A 17101-nucleotide genomic window follows, 5' to 3' on the forward strand; every position below is an offset into this window, starting at 1 on the left:
TCCCATTCCATCTCCCACCTCTTGGTCTTTTCAGATGGTGTCCCATGCTGGGAATGCACATCACTGCATCCATGAACCCCTTGCTTCCTTCAATATTCAGCCTAAGAGAGACTTCTGCTATGGTACATTTCCCATTCCTCAGCTCTGATGTTTTCTCCCAGAAAAATGATTTTCCAAATTTTTTGTTTTCTGGTGTGACATGTTATTTCCCTGTTAGAATGTAAAATCAAAGGCAGGGATATTTTACTTCTTTGTACCTCCAGTGCCTATCACATAGTAGGCACTTAATAAATGCTCACTAGGGGCAGCTAGGTGGTACAGTGGATAAAGCACCGGCCCTGGATTCAGGAAGACCTGAGTTCAAATCTGACCTCAGATACTTGACACTTACTAGCTGTGTGACCTTGGGCAAGTCACTTAACCCCCATTGCCCTGCCCCTCCCCAAAATGCTCACTGATCATAATAGGACTCTCCCTACATCACAGAGTAAGAGGGACTAATCTCCAGGTCAAAGGAACATGACCAAGGCCTTTGAATTTTAGAATGTGTGATGAATGGAATTTTTCTACAAATTGAGGCTTTGCTAAGTAAATCAGCAGGGTAAACAACATTGTTAGGGGAACATCTCATCACCTCACTCCTGGACTATTGCAGCAGCCTCCTGGTTGGTCTCCCTTCTTCAAATCTCTCTTCACTCTGAACTATCCTCCATTCAGTCCCCAAAGTGATTTTCTTAAAGTGCAGGTTACTCCCCTACTCAATCAATGTTAGTGGCTCCCTATTGCCTCCCAGATCAAATGCAAAATCCTCTGGTGTTCAAAGCCCTTCACAACCTGGCCCTTTCCTACACTTACTCCCCTCCATGTATGCCATAATCATACAGATCAATTTGATTTTCAATGCACATATCATCCTTAGTCTAGGCCATCCCACATATCTGGAATGTTCCTCCCCACTTCTAACTCTTAAAATGAATCCTTGGCTTCCTTCACTGCTAAGCTCCTGTTCTCCCCAGCTGCTGGTACCTTCCCTCTTCAAGGTTACTTTCCATCTTGTCTATATGTTTCTTATATACAGCAATCTGATATATGCATGTGTTGTCTCCTATTAGAATGTAAGTTCCATTAGGACAGGGGCTATATTGGCTTCTTTGTTTGTATTTACACAGTGCCTGGCACAAAGTAGGCATTGAGTAAATGCTTGCTTGATGTCTAACCTATTTAAGGGAGCACACTCTTCTCCAATATTCTCCAATACTTCTGAAAGAGACAGTGTAAATATATTTATGTCAAAACAATTACTTTGTTATATTTCAGGATTTCACACATTCACCATTGAAAGCCCAGAATCCAGGAGCTGCTTTCATTAGTTGCCCAGTGTCCATTCATCAAACTGCAGACAGCTGGCCAGCATCTCCAGTCCCATCAGTATCCTTCTGAGTCTGAGGGCGGGAGACTTTTATGAAAGGCAGTCCCTTGCTGGGCCCATAATTTCAGGCTTTCTGAATTGTTAGTCAGCCTTTACAACCTTCCAAATCTTGTGCTCTGCTGGCAAGGCCTTGGGGAGGCCCAACTCATCTCTACACAATGAAAAAGCCTTAGAGGGAAAGAACTGCTGTTAATTATAATTCGGTGCTTACATATTCATTAAAGCAGGCTCCCCAAGGACCTCTATGAGACAACACTTTGTTCGCTTAATTCTAATTATTCACTCTACCTTAAAGCAACAGAATTGCAATGCTTTGCAAGTATTCTGACCCTATGTTTTTCTGAATTCCTCCTAGCCTTCTCCCCAGTCAGTTTTAATTAATGAATTATTATTTTTCTCTCCCGATCTGGCAACATCTATCATACTTTTACCAATGAATCTCTGCTATTCTAGCCCAAGGCTGTGTCTGTGTGTGTGTGTGAGAGAGAGAGAGACAGACAGACAGACAGTGAAACAGGAAGAGAGGAACACAGCAGGAAAGGAAGGACAGACAGAGGGAAACAGAGGGGGGGAGGTAGGGAGAACAGAGAGGGGAGAGAAGCAGATGGAGGAGAGAAATATAAGTAGAAGAAATATGCAGAGGGGGGATGAGAGAAACTAAGAGGAAGGGGGGAAGATCTGGGGGAAGGAGAAGAGAGGTGTGGGGGAGGGGTAAAACAATGAATCCCGACAGGATGAGCAAGTAAAAATAATGTGCTTATATTTTCTTCTTCCTATCATAAGAAACTAGGATCATGTTGACTTATAAAAGCATAAAAGTCAACAGAACTGGAAGAAATCCTTCCCGACTCTTTCTCGGGTCAATCTGTCTCTGACTTTAAGACAGAGATTACATTAATTGCACATTTTTTTCTTTTCCCTTATTCTGACCCTGACTGTTCTTCCCACACTCAAACCTAGTATTTGATGACTTGATCGTGTTCATATTTCCACTTGACCAAACATCTGAGACTAAGTACCCTAACAGGCTTGACCACCTTCAGCTGTTTTGTTACCACATTCTTCCAGAGTCCTGGAGGCCCTCCCAACATCACCCCAACACTAAAGCACCTAGGCACCAGGTAGATTCCCACTTGGTTACTTTCTATATTTTTTTTCATTTTTTTAGTGAGGCAATTGGGGTTAAGTGACTTGCCCAAGGTCACACAGCTAGTAAGTGTTAAGTGTCTGAGGTCGGATTTGAACTCAGGTACTCCTGACTCCAGGGCCGGTGCTCTATCCACTGTGCCACCTAGCTGCCCCACTAGGTTACTTTCTAACAGCAGGAGGAAATCATCTCTCTCTTGAACTCGAGACTCTTCCCAGGTTAGGATTTGTCTTGAGAAACTCAATGCGCTAAAATGAGGTTCACACAAACTTCATTTTGCAAAAACATCAGACTCGTTCTGTCAAGTTATTTTGGTTGTTTTGAAAGGACTTTATTTCATTATTTTTTTTTTGAAGATTAGCTGAAGATGAGGCGGGGACAGATTGCTCACTGGCAGGATGGTCTACTCTCTGCCTCAGGGAGCAGCCACAAAAACACGTGCTCTTTTGGAACTTAATGACAAGCTTTCATCCCAGACACATATGGGGACTCTTGGGGTCTGCAGTTGCATTCATGTCGCTCTGGGTAATCGATAAAGTCTGGGACGGGCAAGCCGGATAGGATCATCAGGGATTTGTTCCAGATGGTGAAGGTTGGACAAACTGGGAGGATGAAGGAGACGTTGAAGGTATGAAGGTGGAGAGAGTTAGCTGGGTCATAGAAGGAGAGCATATTGTTGTCATAATCCAGGAGTACTCCAACCCGTTTCAGCTGAGGGGGCACATCGACCAACATTTCTTTGTTGTTGTGTCTCACGACAAAGTTACTGCTGCAGCGGGAGAAAACCCACGATGATGAGTTTTTGCCAATCCATTCATTCTTTGGAGCTGACTTGTAGGCAACACCAACAGCATACCTAAGGGCAGTAAAGGAAGAAAGCGGTATACTCATTCATTCATTCACTCAGTAGTTTTCATGAAATTCCACATATGTGGCCAACCTTGAGTTAGGTGCTATGAGAAATACACAGAAAATACATCACCCTCAAGGAGTTTACAATCTAAATTCTGAGATGCGGATACCGATGTCAGTCTGCACTTGAGTATGAAAATGTCAGTGCCCAGTCATATGTCAATTATATGAAGCATGCCCTCATGTAGATGTTGAGTGGGAGATGCCAGTGACTCAGTATGCTCATCTGTAAAAGGCGAGGGGATCAGATTAGATAACTTTTTTGGGGGGAGGCAATGAGGTAACTTGCTGCCCGGGGTCACACAACTAGTGAGTGTCAAGTGTTTGAGTGAGGTCAGATTTGAATTCAGGTCCTCCTGAATCGAGGGCCCGTGCTTTATCCATTGCGCTACCTAGCTGCCCCCGATTAGATAACTTTTGATGCTGCTTCTAGTGCTACATGGCTCAGTACATAGAGGCCTGGGCCTGAAGTAAGGAAGACCTGAGTTCAAATCCAGCCTCAGACCCTGGGCGAGTCACTTCACCCTGTTCGTCTCAGTTTCCTCATCTGTAAAATGAGCTAGAGAAGCAAATGGCAAACTATTCCAGTATCTCTGCCAAGAAAACCCCAAATGGGGTCATAAAAGTTTGGATAGCATTAGAATGACTGAACGACAACAACCGGGTCATAAACAGCGTACAAATTTATGTATGACCTTGGGTAAGTACCTTCTCCTTTCCGGGTCTCAGTTTCTCTCTCCTGTAGAATATGAGGGCTGCATCCAATCACCTTCCACTGAAGAGATTCAGTGAGGAGGGGTTAACGTGAGGGAGGGAGCAGCTACCCTCTCCTTTCTCTCTTCTTTCCCAACCCCCAGCATTGAGCAGTGTGAATAATGGGAAAATGTGACCTTCACCGGATGACTATGGCAGGACCAATAAATCTTTAACCACTGCAGTGCTTAACATAATGTCTAGTCTCTAGAGTTTCTCTACTGCCCCCCCCTTTATGAAGTGAAGGAGGCTATAGGCTTTGCTTTGTAGAATTTTGTACTTGCAAATGCTAGCCTTCCTCACCAGGAGAAATGTAAATGAATCAATACAGCTTCCTACAGAATAACCACCTGTACATTTATAGATCCTGAACTAACAATTAATATGCAAGGCCTTGTGAGCATCTTAGTTCTCTGGGAAGTTGATTTCCTCTCCCTTATGGTACCTAAAATTAGCATTCCACTTGGAAAATCTCAGGAGGGAAACCCCCCACGAGCATTTCTGTAAAAACAACCCAAGGTTATCCTCCTGCCTTCTGTTCTATAATTGGCCCTTGTCATGTCCCTGAAGTGTTTGCTCTTCCTTGCTTTTTTACCCCTAAAACCGGCCAATGTCTCCCCCTCTTTTCACTTAACCTCATAGGTTAAGTGTTCCTTTGGATTCAGACAACCCTGTACAACCTAGAATCATAGATAAGGTCTTCCACATTCTCCTTCTAGCCAACCTTGAGGAACTGGGGGAACATTATAGTCTCATCTCTTTTTTTGGGGGGGGTCAATGAAGGTTAAGTGACTTGCCCAGGGTCACACAGCTAGTAAGTGTCAAGTGTCTGAGGCCAGATTTGAACTCAGGTCCTCCTGAATCCAGGGCCAGTGCTTTATCCACTGAGCCACCTAGCTGCCCTTGTCATCTCTCTCAACCAATTATTTTGCTCAAAGATCTGAAAGCAGAGCCAGCTTCCCATCAATTGCCATCCTGGAACCCTTGACATGGAGAGAGACTCGTTAATACATGTCAGAATACAGGACATTTCCTGTACAAAAATAGAGCAAGCTAGGAAGCAATCTTAGGAGGTGTTAGACCACCAGCCCTATTCAGATGTGTATGTGAAGGACTGAAGCATCCCACTCCCCTCTCCAGTCCTCTTAAGGTCTCAGTTGGCTATAGAGAATATCATCTGATAAATCTCTGGACATGTAAGGCTTGGTGTGAGTTTCCTTTTCTTCTTCCTAGTGGGTCACAGGGTTACCACACACTCATTCATTTGGAGAAGAATTTGCTGCCAAATGTAAGAAATGAAACTGATTGAATCTCCTTCTCACTTTTAAACTCCAACTCAAAGAACTGGTGTAAAAAAAAAAGAATTGGTGTAGTGAGAAATGCTCCTTCAATGGGCCTTGGCTGGTCCTGCCACGTGGGGCATGGGGAGGCCAGTCCTTCAGATTTAGTTCAGACCAGACCAGATTGAGAAGAGGACCTAAGTCTGATGGGAAGAAATCCCTTCAAGAAAAGGGCTAGAAGGTGACTTTTCAGGAATGTTACAGAAGGGATGCTTGGTCAGGTATGGACTGTAATGGAAGACCTATAAGGTCCCTTCGAACTCCTAGATCCTATGATTCTCATTTCCTGGTTCCCCTCCTATCTCTGACCATTCCTTCTCTGTCTCCTTCAATGGCTCCTCTTCCTTTGCCTACCCCCTAAATGTTAGTATTTTCCAAGGTTCTATCCTAGGCCCTCTTCTCTTCCCTTAATAAGCTATTTCCTTTGGTGGTGGGGTTTACCTTCCATGGCTTCAACTATAACCTTGATCCATATATTTCTCAAATCTGTATCTGCAACTCTGACTCTCAGAGGCAGCTGGGTGGTGCTGCAGTGGATAGAGAACTGGTACCAAAGTCAGGAAGACCTGAGTTAATTTCCATCTCAGATACTGGCTAGCTGTGTGACTCTAGGCAAATTACTTAATCTCATTGGCCTCAGTTTTCTCAACTGTTAAATTGGAATAATAACAGCATCTATCTCCCAGGGTTGTTATGAGGATCAAATGAGATGATATTTTTAAAGTACTTAGCCCAGTGCTTGGCACATAGTAGGTGCTTAATAAATGCTTGTTTCCTTCCTTCTCAAGGTATAGTTTTGCATTTTTATTTGCTCAGTGTACATCTCCATCTGATGACATCAAACTCATCATGCCCCAAACTGACCTCATCATCTTTCCCTCAAAGCCTCTCTTCCTAACTTCTCCATTTCTATTCATGAAGAATGGCTAAACTTAGGCTCAAAACCATACAGTGATGCTGGGTTCCTCCCTCCTTCTTTGTCCTAACATCCAATGAATCACCAAGTACTATAGATTCTACCTCTGCAATTTCTCTCTCACACCTATCCTTTCCTTTCTACTACTACTGTTATCATGCTATTTCAGGCCCTCCCCACCTAACTGTCTGAATTATTTCAATACTTTCCTAACCAATCATCCCAGTTCCAGTCTCTCTGCTCCTTATAATCCAAGCTATGTACATTTGCAAGAATAATCATTTAACACAGCTCTAGTTGTATCACTCCTAGACTCAAAAACTTTCAATGGTTCCCCATTTATAATCAAGTAATATCTACCCTAGTCTGCCATTCAATGCCTTCTATAATCTGGCTCAAATTTTTCTCTCCAGTTTCTTCTACACCTCTCCTTCTTCATGGACTCTAAATTCTAACCAAACTGTCTACCTGCCGTCCCCCAATTACATCCTTTCCCAACTCTGTACTTTTGCTCACAAAGTTCTCTATGCCTGCAATGACAGGAATGCCCACCCTACCTCTATCTCTGGCTCTTAATAACATCCTACATATTGCCTGGTATATCATAGGTCTTTTTCCCCCATACATGCAGGCAGCATTTAAGTCTTTATTAAATAGTCTCTTAGGTTAGAGGAAATAAGGATGAAGGGAAAAGAAGCCAAGAATCCACTTTTTCTCCATTTCCCTTCATCATACAAAACACACAAATCAATGCTTGACATAAAATAGACATAAAATAGGATTCAGTGGGCAGGGTTGGGGGAGGGCAATGAAGAAGCCCTCCTGAGAATGGGCCTGCATCCAAGAGTGCTCCAAGACCTGAGTGAAGGGAAGTCACTCTGAAGGGTTATATGGAAGCAGTTTAGAGATGAGGTCCTGGCCTCCAGAAGGCATAGATGAAGGGAATTCTGTTGAATGACTGTTGATCGACTGGTTGATTAGATATCTTTCAAAGCCCAGGATAAATGCAGCCCCCTTCCTTATTTTCCCTAGCCTGACATAATCTCTCCTATTCTGGAAATGCTCAGCTCTTTCTACTTCTCTTATCAACTCATTATCTGGTATTATAGTTATCTGTGTCTAGCTTATCTCCCCTACTAAGAAATATACCCAATTTGTTTCTTTTTCATTTCTTTCTTTGTTTTCTTCATTGGGTCTTCCTCCTCTTACCCTCTTAATGCAAATGTCCCTCAAGGCTCTGTATTTCTTTCCTGTCTCTATATTCTCTGGGTGATCTCATTTACAAAATATCAGCATTGGAAGGGGACTCAGAAGTTATTACCCTCATGACTTCAGTTTTTTGAGTGAATAATATACTTATTTATCTACATGTTGTTCCCCCCCCCCCCAATCTTCTTTTAGAATGTAAACTCCTTGAGTGAAGGGACTGTATTTTCTCTTTTCCTTTGTATGCCCAGTGCCTGGTATATAGTAAATATTTAAGAAATGCTTGCTGGTATGATCCAAGACAATTACAAAGGACTCATGATGAAAAATGTTCTCCACATCCAGAAAAAAAAGAACTGTGGAATCTGAATGCAGATTGAACTATACTGATTCTACTTTTTTGTTGTTTTTCTTTTTCTTTTTTGAGGTTTTTCCCCTTTGTTCTGATTCTTCTTTCACAACATGACTAATGCAGAATTGTGTTTAATGTAATTGTACATATATAACCTATATCAGATTGCTTTCTGTCTTGGGAAGGGGGAGGGAGAAAAATTTGGAACTTAAAATCTTATAAAAACAAATGTTGAAAACTATCTTTACATGCAACTGGAAAATAATAAAATACTTTTATGATTAAAATTTAAAAATTAAAAAAGAAATGCTTGCTGGTCAATTGATAAAGTTTAAATATTAAGATAAACTCTACTATTTACAAAATGCTTAATGACATTGTCTTAGTTTATCACATTAAAGAACTAAATTCATTGCTAGAGGATTTCTGGGATTTTTTGAGTACAGAAGGTTAGTATTCCTAACTTACAAGAAAACAGAAGATGAGGTACCAGCTTATTTGAGCTAGTTTAGACTCCAAAAAGTTCTTTGGGAAATGAAGGATGAAGATGATCCCCAAGTGTATTATAAACCCATATAAGCTCATAAAAGAGTAATTGGAGATTACCTTTTTGAAAGTCGCCTTAATTCAGGCCACCAGAAAAGTAGCTTTAACATTCAGTTTTCTATTTCCGGCTTTCTTAACTTGAGGGGCATGAATTTTTTAAAAGACTTATTTGGATAGCAATATTTCAATGTATTTGATTTCCTTTGTAATTGTACAACTCTTATTTTATGCATTTTAAAATGCTATTCTGAGAAGGGGTCCATAGGTCTCACCAGATTAACAAAGGGGCATAAAGAAAGGTCAGAGACTCTCTGCTCTAGTCCCACCTTCAGCCATCTTGGCTCTGAATCTGGTTGTATCACTTTCTCCCCAGAGTATGCTTTGGTTCACCACATACAGTATTAACTGGATGGTGACTACACACTTCTGGTGATTAATATACAAATAATCTTGCCAGAAAGAACCTAGAAAGCTCTGTTTAAAATGATTAAGTCTTTGGCAAGAAGATGTTAGGGGCACAGGTGGTGTTTTCATCACTGCTGCTGATTGAAGGCAGGAGCTCCAGAAAAGACAGATTTGGGAAGTGAACAGTTGGTTAAAAAGAGGCCGTTTTAGGACAGAATTTGGCTGACCAGATGGCCTTCATCAAGTATTTCAAGTACTGTCATATGGAGGTGGGGTTAGACTTGTTCTTTTTGGTCCCAGAGGAAAGAATCTGGCAAAATGGGTAGAAGGTGCAAGGAGGCAAACTGATGTTAGGAAAAACTTCCTCACAATTTGAGCTGTCCCTAAATGGGACAGTACGCCTTAGGAGGTGGTGGGTTTCTCCTTCACTAGAGGCTGAATGACCATTAGTCTTGCAGGTTGTAGAAGGGATTCTTGTTCAGGTACAAGTTGAGCTAGATGGACTCTGAGGGCCCTGCCAACTCTTAGATTCTACGATCTTACAGATTTTCATGACAATTTTAAGAAGCAAATTCTATACCCATTTTACAGAACAAGAAACTAATACCCAGAGAGGGAAACACAGTGAGGTAGTACATAGTAGAACTGGGAGTAGAATTTCTGATTTAGGATCATAGAGCTGGAAGGGACCTCAGGGGCCAAGGGAGGGGGAATGATGTGTCCAGGTTCACACAGATAGTAAGCATCAGAGGCAGGATTCTTTTTTATTTTTCCGGTGAGGCAATTGGGATTAAGTGACTTGCCCAGGGTCACACAGCTAGTGTCAAATGTCTGAGTCTGGATTTGAACTCAGGTCCTCCTGAATCCAGGGCCAGTGCTCTATCCACTGTGCCACCTATCTGCCCCCAGAGTCAAGATCCTTAACCTTATGTTAACCAGGTCCTCAGAGTCCAAAGTGGGGGACTTTCCATGGCACTGTGCTGCCATCTGGTGCATTGTTTACATAACATGTTTGTTCTTAGAGTTGAGGAAAAAGCTGGAAAATATTTTCTCAAGTAGCTTTTATAACATTTCTTGTAACTTTGTTCTCCTTTGTCCTAACCATGGGCCTTTTATTATTGTGCCTCTAGGATATACTGCTATGGCATCACAGTTATTATCCTACCCTGCCAGGAATCCGACAATGGGGACATAGGGAGAGGGAGGAAGGAAGGAAGGAAGGAAGAAGTATCTTCAAGGCAGAGCTACTTACCAGGTTGATGACCCCATGACTATTTCCCAGTAATGACAACCACTGTCAAGGAATACATTGCCTGTTGCTCCATAGCAGCCAGTGCCACTGAATCTTTCTGGGGTGTGGCTCTTCTTCAAAGAGCTTTCATCTTTCTCCATTTGTAAGCCATCATTGGAAATCTTCAACTTCTTGTGAGTCATTTTTGGGTCCAGCTTAAAGGGCTGGCCTGCCAATGGAAGAGGAAAAAGACAAGCACAATAAAATAGCTAAAGACTCTAACCAAGTCACTGCCCAATATCCTGAACCCTGAGGAATAATTTGTCAGGGTGACTCATTCTTTGAGGTTAATGAGTTGAGTACATACATTACCCCATTTGCAACATCCCTAGGAAATGTTATTATCCCTATTTTATAGATAATGAAGCTATGACTTAGAATTAAAGTGACCCAGCTAGGTAGCAGGGGTGAGATTCATGGCTTCATTAATTTAAAGCTAGAAGTGATCTCAAAGGCCATCAGGTACAATCTCTTTATTTTACAGATGAACAAACTGAGGCCCAAAGTCATAGAGCACCTTGCCCAAGGTAACACAGCTAGTGTCAGAGATAAGATTTAGATTTAGATCTCTACCCATTCTAGGCCCAAAGCTCTTTCTATTATATCATGTTGCCTTACTAAGTGCATAAGTTGGTCATTTTTTTTGGTTTGCTAAGTGATTATAAGAGAATAGTCCAAAAGGTACAATGAATCAACAAGCATATATTACGTACCTACTATGTGCCAAGCACTGGCCTGGGGGCACAGATACAAAGAATGAAACAATCTCTACTCTCAGAGAGTTTATATTAATGAAAATAAAGCACTAGATCTGCCATAATGAACTTCATGGACCACTATATTTTTATAGTATAGAGTTGTTATGAGAGCCAGCCTGACATAATAGATAGAGAGCTGGCCTTGGAGTCAGGAAAGCCTAGGTTAACATCCCTCCTCTGACACACACTGGCTAAGTAATCCTGAGCAAGTCTCCTAATCTCTCCCAGGGTACCCCAGGAAGCTCTTTAAGATTAGAAGTTGCAGAGCTGGGGGGCAGCTAAGTGACACAGTGGATACAACACCAGCCCTGGATTCGGGAGGAACTAAGTTCAAATCCGGGCCTCAGACGCTTGACACTAGCTGTGTGACCCTGGGCAAGTCACTTAATCCCCATTGCCCCGCATTAAAAAAACAAAAAGAAGTTGCAGAGCTGGGGTCAACTTCATTGATAGAGGGAGTTGCCTTAGTGGAGATCTCCTTACACCAATGAAGTCATAGGTCCAGACCACCCCCTCCCAAAAAAAGACACCCCCCAACAACCTGTAATAGTAAGTACATTGTTAAAAAAAATCACATTTCCTGTCTTTGAGAGCTCAAGATAAAAAACACTGGCTTCTCGATATTGAACCGACAAAGGAAAAAGGGCAATTGAACCCAGAAAGGGAACAGGGATGTGTTACATTCCCCTTTAGTATTTCTTGAATTTTGTTCTATCCTGCATTGCACTGGGTTGGGATACGGCTGTGGTGGGAGGGCAGACAGACCGGAATTTTTCATGTAGGCAAAAAGGAGGGTGGTTGAATGCTAAATATCGCTCACTTGTAGAACAAAAGAACTTAGAACTCAGTTACTGATCAATTTTCTTCTCATTCTCTCCACCTCACCCCACCCTCCCATATAATCAGGCAGTTGGTGAGGGAGAGTGAGCATCACATGACCAAGGAGCAGAGGAAGCCATACTGTTTGTTTTCAGTCGGGTCGGTTCACTGCTGCGACTGCCTGCCTGGTTGATGGCTTTGACGAGAAAGATGTACCGAGTCCCGCTCTGGAGTCCATGCACTGTGTAATGGTTCTGCTTAATGTTGGGTACAATCATCCAGCTATCCACCGAGTTATATAGGCCTGAGATATGGGGGGGAAATAAGGACATTAACCAGCAGGTAATCAAGATGGGTGGGGGTGGGTTGGGGGGAAGAAACACAATCACATGGCAAACACATCACAAGCCTGCAGGTGGTTATGGGAGCTCAGTTTTCCCCTCTGTGTTCTAGAAGGCCCAATGAGAATAACATCTCCCCCAAGTACTCCTTTTTTATCCATTGGAGTCTGGGTTATGCCAGGCTCCTTGCTGCGAATACCCATCGCAGTTGCTAGAAAGTTTTGTGGCTTAAATGCCGGTCTCACAAATGTTCACCCAACAACACGTGAGGGGCCACTCTCCAAGCAGTTGAATCAGCATTTCATCCTGGGCCTCCACCTCTAGTTACGTCCCATTTAGAAGCTGTGGGGACTAGGCCATGGGTAGGTGGAGCAGCCTTGTCTAGGTACTCTGTGTGGAAAAGCACAGAGCATCAGGGCATGGAAGTGATCGCAGAGGTCCCCAAGCCCAACCTTCCTCACTTTACAGCAGAGAAAACTGAGGCCCAGGAAAGCCAGATGCCTTGCCCAACATCATATAGCTGGGACTAGAATTTAGATCTCTGACTTTCTGTTCTATCATATTTTATGGGTAAAGAATAGGTTTGTTCTGGCCATGCCAATTTATGGAGGGCCAGCCACTCTTTGTTTTTTTGTTTTGTTTTGTTTTTTAGTGAGGCAATTGGGGTTAAGTGACTTGCCCAGGGTCACACAGCTAGTAAGTGTTAAGTGTCTGAGACCGGATTTGAACTCAGGTACTCCTGACTCCAGGGCCGGTGCTCTATCCACTGCGCCACCTAGCTGCCCCCAACACTCTTTGGGGTTTTAAAGAGCCAGTTGTCTTGGAGATACATCTCCCTCCCACTATGTCCTCTTTCCTACCCGAATGGATAGGTGGGCTCCAGGATAGGCATTGTAGGAAAATCCAAGAGTTGGTCCAATTACCATGGCAATATGCCAATTCCTCACCCCTGCTTTAGTTTGGTTTATGCCTTCCCCATACTGAACCTGAGTCCAATTTGTATGGCCCAGAAACCCAGAGCTGAATAATGAGCGATAGCCTTTGAGCTTATGGGAAAGCAGTTCTTCTCTACCCTGAGAAAACTTAAGGCTGTCTGAGCTAATAGAATAGAATAATAATAACACAGAAACAGACTTTTGGAAAATGCAGATAATTGAAAAAATGTGAGAAAATAAATAAGTGCTTATTGAATTGAATTAGGGGAAAAAAGAAAGAAAAGAAAACATGTGCAGCTAAGTTTCTGAAAGCCAGGGACTGATTTAAGGGAGCCCTTCATTAGTTTGATGAATCCCTACCCATAATCACAGTCTTTGAGGGGTGAGCCTGGATGATGGTTGACAGCATATTATTCAGAAGAAAAATGTAAAATAATAGTCCTCCAGTTCTGTGTGGCTCCCTTCTACACTATTAGTGATCATGGAAAAGTGAGGCAGAGTGTATGTACTAAAAATGCCAACATTCTATAAACACTATCAAAAGTGGCAACTAAACAAAAGCTCTAGCCCCTTGCTGAGAGGATACAGAGAACTCCTCTACTTGGCCCCCAATGACTGGGGCTGCCTCCTGCCTAAGGGTTGGGAGGACAGACTTTGGTCAAAGATGCCGCCCCCTCTGTGGCCCCGAAGATCAAGCTGTGAAATAGCCTATCCCCTTTAATTCTTTTTCTCTGTATGTTCTTTCTTCCTCATAATTCTGAACTTGAATACAAGGGGGTCAGGCCACCTTTTCTGCCTGTACCTCCTATACCCAATGCCTACAAGAAAATGGTGTTTTACATGAGGAGAAGCATATGGTGGTTTCCTATGACTAGAAGCAGTTCCTGGCTACTTTCTTCTGCTCTTCATTGGTCAGAGACTAAAGATCTTCAGGATTTATCTAGCCTTTGGAATTATGCCTTATGGGTAATCCTGAGTTCAAGACGTCCTGAGCCAGACACAGGTCACAAAAAGGGAGATTTCCTTAATAGCATGCTTCTCAGAGGAGAAGAGGACTGCTAAGTAGAAGATACTGAGATCAGAGCATATCTAGACCTTGCCACCCCATCCCTCCACGAAAGTGGCATGAATTGCTTAGACAATGCAAGTCTGAGGTGAATGAATGATATTTGTTCAGAAGTTCCACAAAGGGTCCTAACTTTCTGGAGGCAATCTTATGAACTATCAGAATGTTTGATGTTTTCTATATGTGTTCTGTAAACCTGTCAGTCTGTTGTGTTTTAGGAGAGGACTCTGCTACCTACATGTAGGGAAACCTTAGATATGAGCCACGTATTCTAGAGATTTCAGTGGAGTTTTACTCTGGGGGGCTCCAGGGATTTAACTCTTTCATTGTGAGCCCAGAGTCTTGGAGGGGAGGGCTAGGGTCTAGGGTACATTTCAAGGGTTTAGGAGTCAATTGCTAATTTATCCAAAGTGCTTAATCTACTTTTGGGGATGGACCAGCTATCTTTGGGGCTAATTTCAGTCTGATTTTGGAGCTAGTCTTCTGTCTCTAGTGTGTGGTGGGTCCAGACCTACATGCTGCTCATTTTATTCCCAGCTCAACTCATCTCTGCCTCCCCACCAGTGGCCTCAAACCCATGCAGGGATCCTTTCCTCCCCACCCCTTTCCAGTTCCTGATACACAGTAAGTGCTCAATAAATGTTCTCATTTATACATATATGTATACCCATATATATGTATATTCTCTCTCTCTCTCTCTCTCTCTCTCTCTCACACACACACACACACACACACACACACACACACACACACACGTAGATTGCCTCTATGTATTGTAGGGATCCATTAGAGAAATTTGGTTTGGAACAATTCTGGGCTGCTTGGTATGCTTGGAGAGGAGGAAGTTTCACATGGGACAATTTAGTTTCTTTAAGGGAGGGGTTGATTTCCAGTCATCCCCAGACCCCCAATCCCTGTTTGGAGAACCCAATATTCCTTGGGAGCTCATTCAAGACTAGCCTTTCCCCTCTAATGGGGTTAGATGTCCAAAGCTTGTTTTCTCCCTTATTTTTTTTGCTGGTGGCAGGGAGAGTTCCTTAGTTATTTTGTTTTCTTTTGTCCTTTCCTAATTGTTTCAGATTAGGACAAGCCCCTAAGAAGCGCCAATGCAATGCAAAATACTGTTTGCTTGTAGACTATGTATAATTGGATTTGACAGGTGAGTGTAACTTCCAGGTTCATGAAGGCTTGGCTGGTTACAAAATATTTGGGGGCATGCATAAGATCTGCATGTACCTTCCTCTGTAAATGGCCTTTGAGGGGGCAATTAAGAACGGCACCTTGTGGGTTTTGGTGAGATTTCTTAGTGAAAGGCCCTAGGGGAGACAACCAGGAAGAGGACAATGCTTGGGTCTCCTCTGTTTCCTGGGAAAACTTTGAGAACTGGAGACATGGGCTAGGGTTTTCAAAAGCACTCCAGTTTGATTTATTGTTTGGCAAATATTGAACCAAGAAGGTATAATGAGAGTTGTCTCTGGTCAGTCCAATGAATTTTTCTACTCTCTCCACCCCAATCAATTTGATGTGATTGCACAGTGCAGACCTTGGTTGGAAGGGGGCATCTCCCATTGAACCATACACGTGTCCTAGCACCTTGCTGAAAGGACACAAGGAACTTGTCTGATTGGTCCCCTATGAATGGAATCACTCCCTGATGGCTGGTTGTCTGAGACTCAGGAAAATGGATTTTGGCTGGCAGAACTACCCCTTTGCGGAGTTTTTTTTTTTATTGTATTGATTTAATTAAATACACTTGAGAAGCAACACAAATTACCCAAGCACCTAGTGCAGACCCATCAATGTATATGTGACTCTCTTAGTAATAAAGTCCAACCCAGGAAGCTTTTGCTAAATAGTACCTGTGAATGCACCCAGTCTTAAATTATCTGGGAGCTGCAGATGATGGAAATCCATAGGGAATAACTCTTCAAAAATATTTCAATAGCTTTGAACCTATATGAGAACTTTATTTAGAGCGTGAAAGATAGCTTTGGGTTCCCAATCTTCCTCCTCTTTGTTCTCTTCTCCTGCCCCTTCTATTCGAGGTTAGTCCTGTCTGGGTCCTTCTGTTATGCTGGACAGTCAGAAGAAATGAGGGAGATTACACTGGAACTCCCCTCAGGTGTCAGAGATTATCCTTATGCATAGATGCTGCATCTATTTTGCTATTTTATTGTATTTGCTTTATTTGCTATTTTATTTTGCTTCATTATTTGTGTTATTTGCTTGTTGTGTCATTTTGTCTTAATTAAGTGCTTTTGCTATTGGACATAACTGGATCTTATATGTCTAGTAAGAATATAATCCAAAATATTGGTGTCACAGGCCCATATAGAATAGTTCTTACCTCAACACTACTCTACTGGATGAGCATCCCCAGGGAAAGGGAGTTGTGCCCATTTACAAGTCCTGCCCATCATTCCCCCTCCAGTTCTAAATGATCCCCATTTCCTATGGGTCCTAATATCCTATTTTCCATGATCAGTTCATTGTGTATGTTTGGCGAGTCTTAAAAGCAAGCTGGGAGGGAGCAGCTAGGTGGCACAGTGGACAAAGCACAGGCCCTGGATTCAGGAGGACCTGAGTTCAAATTCAGCCTCAAACACTTGACACTTACTAGCTGTGTGACCTTGGACAAGTCACTTAACCCTCATTGCCCCACAAGCAAACCAAAAATCCCCCAAATAAAATAAAAGCAAGCTGGGAAATGGCCTGCTCATTCACCTTGCCGTTTTTCTTTATGTTTTCTCTCTTAGACTTCCTGACCTGAGTGCAGAAAGGGAGGAAAGGGGATTGTCTCCTCTACCCACCCCATTCCACCCCAACGCTTACCCAGGCAAATCTTAGACTAGAGTTTCTGGGCCTTTAGTTCCTGGATGCCTTCT

General features: G+C 42.7%; 1 protein-coding gene across 2 annotated transcripts in view; it reads right to left on the reverse strand.

Annotated features, from left to right (window-relative positions):
- Positions 1–2943: 2943 nt before the first annotated feature.
- The window catches only part of MID2 (midline 2), a 101561-nt gene continuing 87403 nt past the window's right edge, over positions 2944–17101 (reverse strand). For both annotated transcript variants that reach the window (XM_043973641.1, XM_043973640.1), the window contains exons 8-10: positions 12017–12178; positions 10259–10466; positions 2944–3432 (exon numbers count right to left, since the gene is read on the reverse strand). In XM_043973641.1, coding sequence (XP_043829576.1) covers positions 3030–3432; positions 10259–10466; positions 12017–12178 — 773 coding nt within the window. In that variant the 3' untranslated portion in view covers positions 2944–3029. The remainder of the gene's footprint in view (positions 3433–10258; positions 10467–12016; positions 12179–17101) is intronic.

Source organism: Dromiciops gliroides, chromosome X (assembly GCF_019393635.1).
Source record: "Dromiciops gliroides isolate mDroGli1 chromosome X, mDroGli1.pri, whole genome shotgun sequence".
Classification (NCBI taxonomy): Eukaryota; Metazoa; Chordata; class Mammalia; order Microbiotheria; family Microbiotheriidae; genus Dromiciops; species Dromiciops gliroides.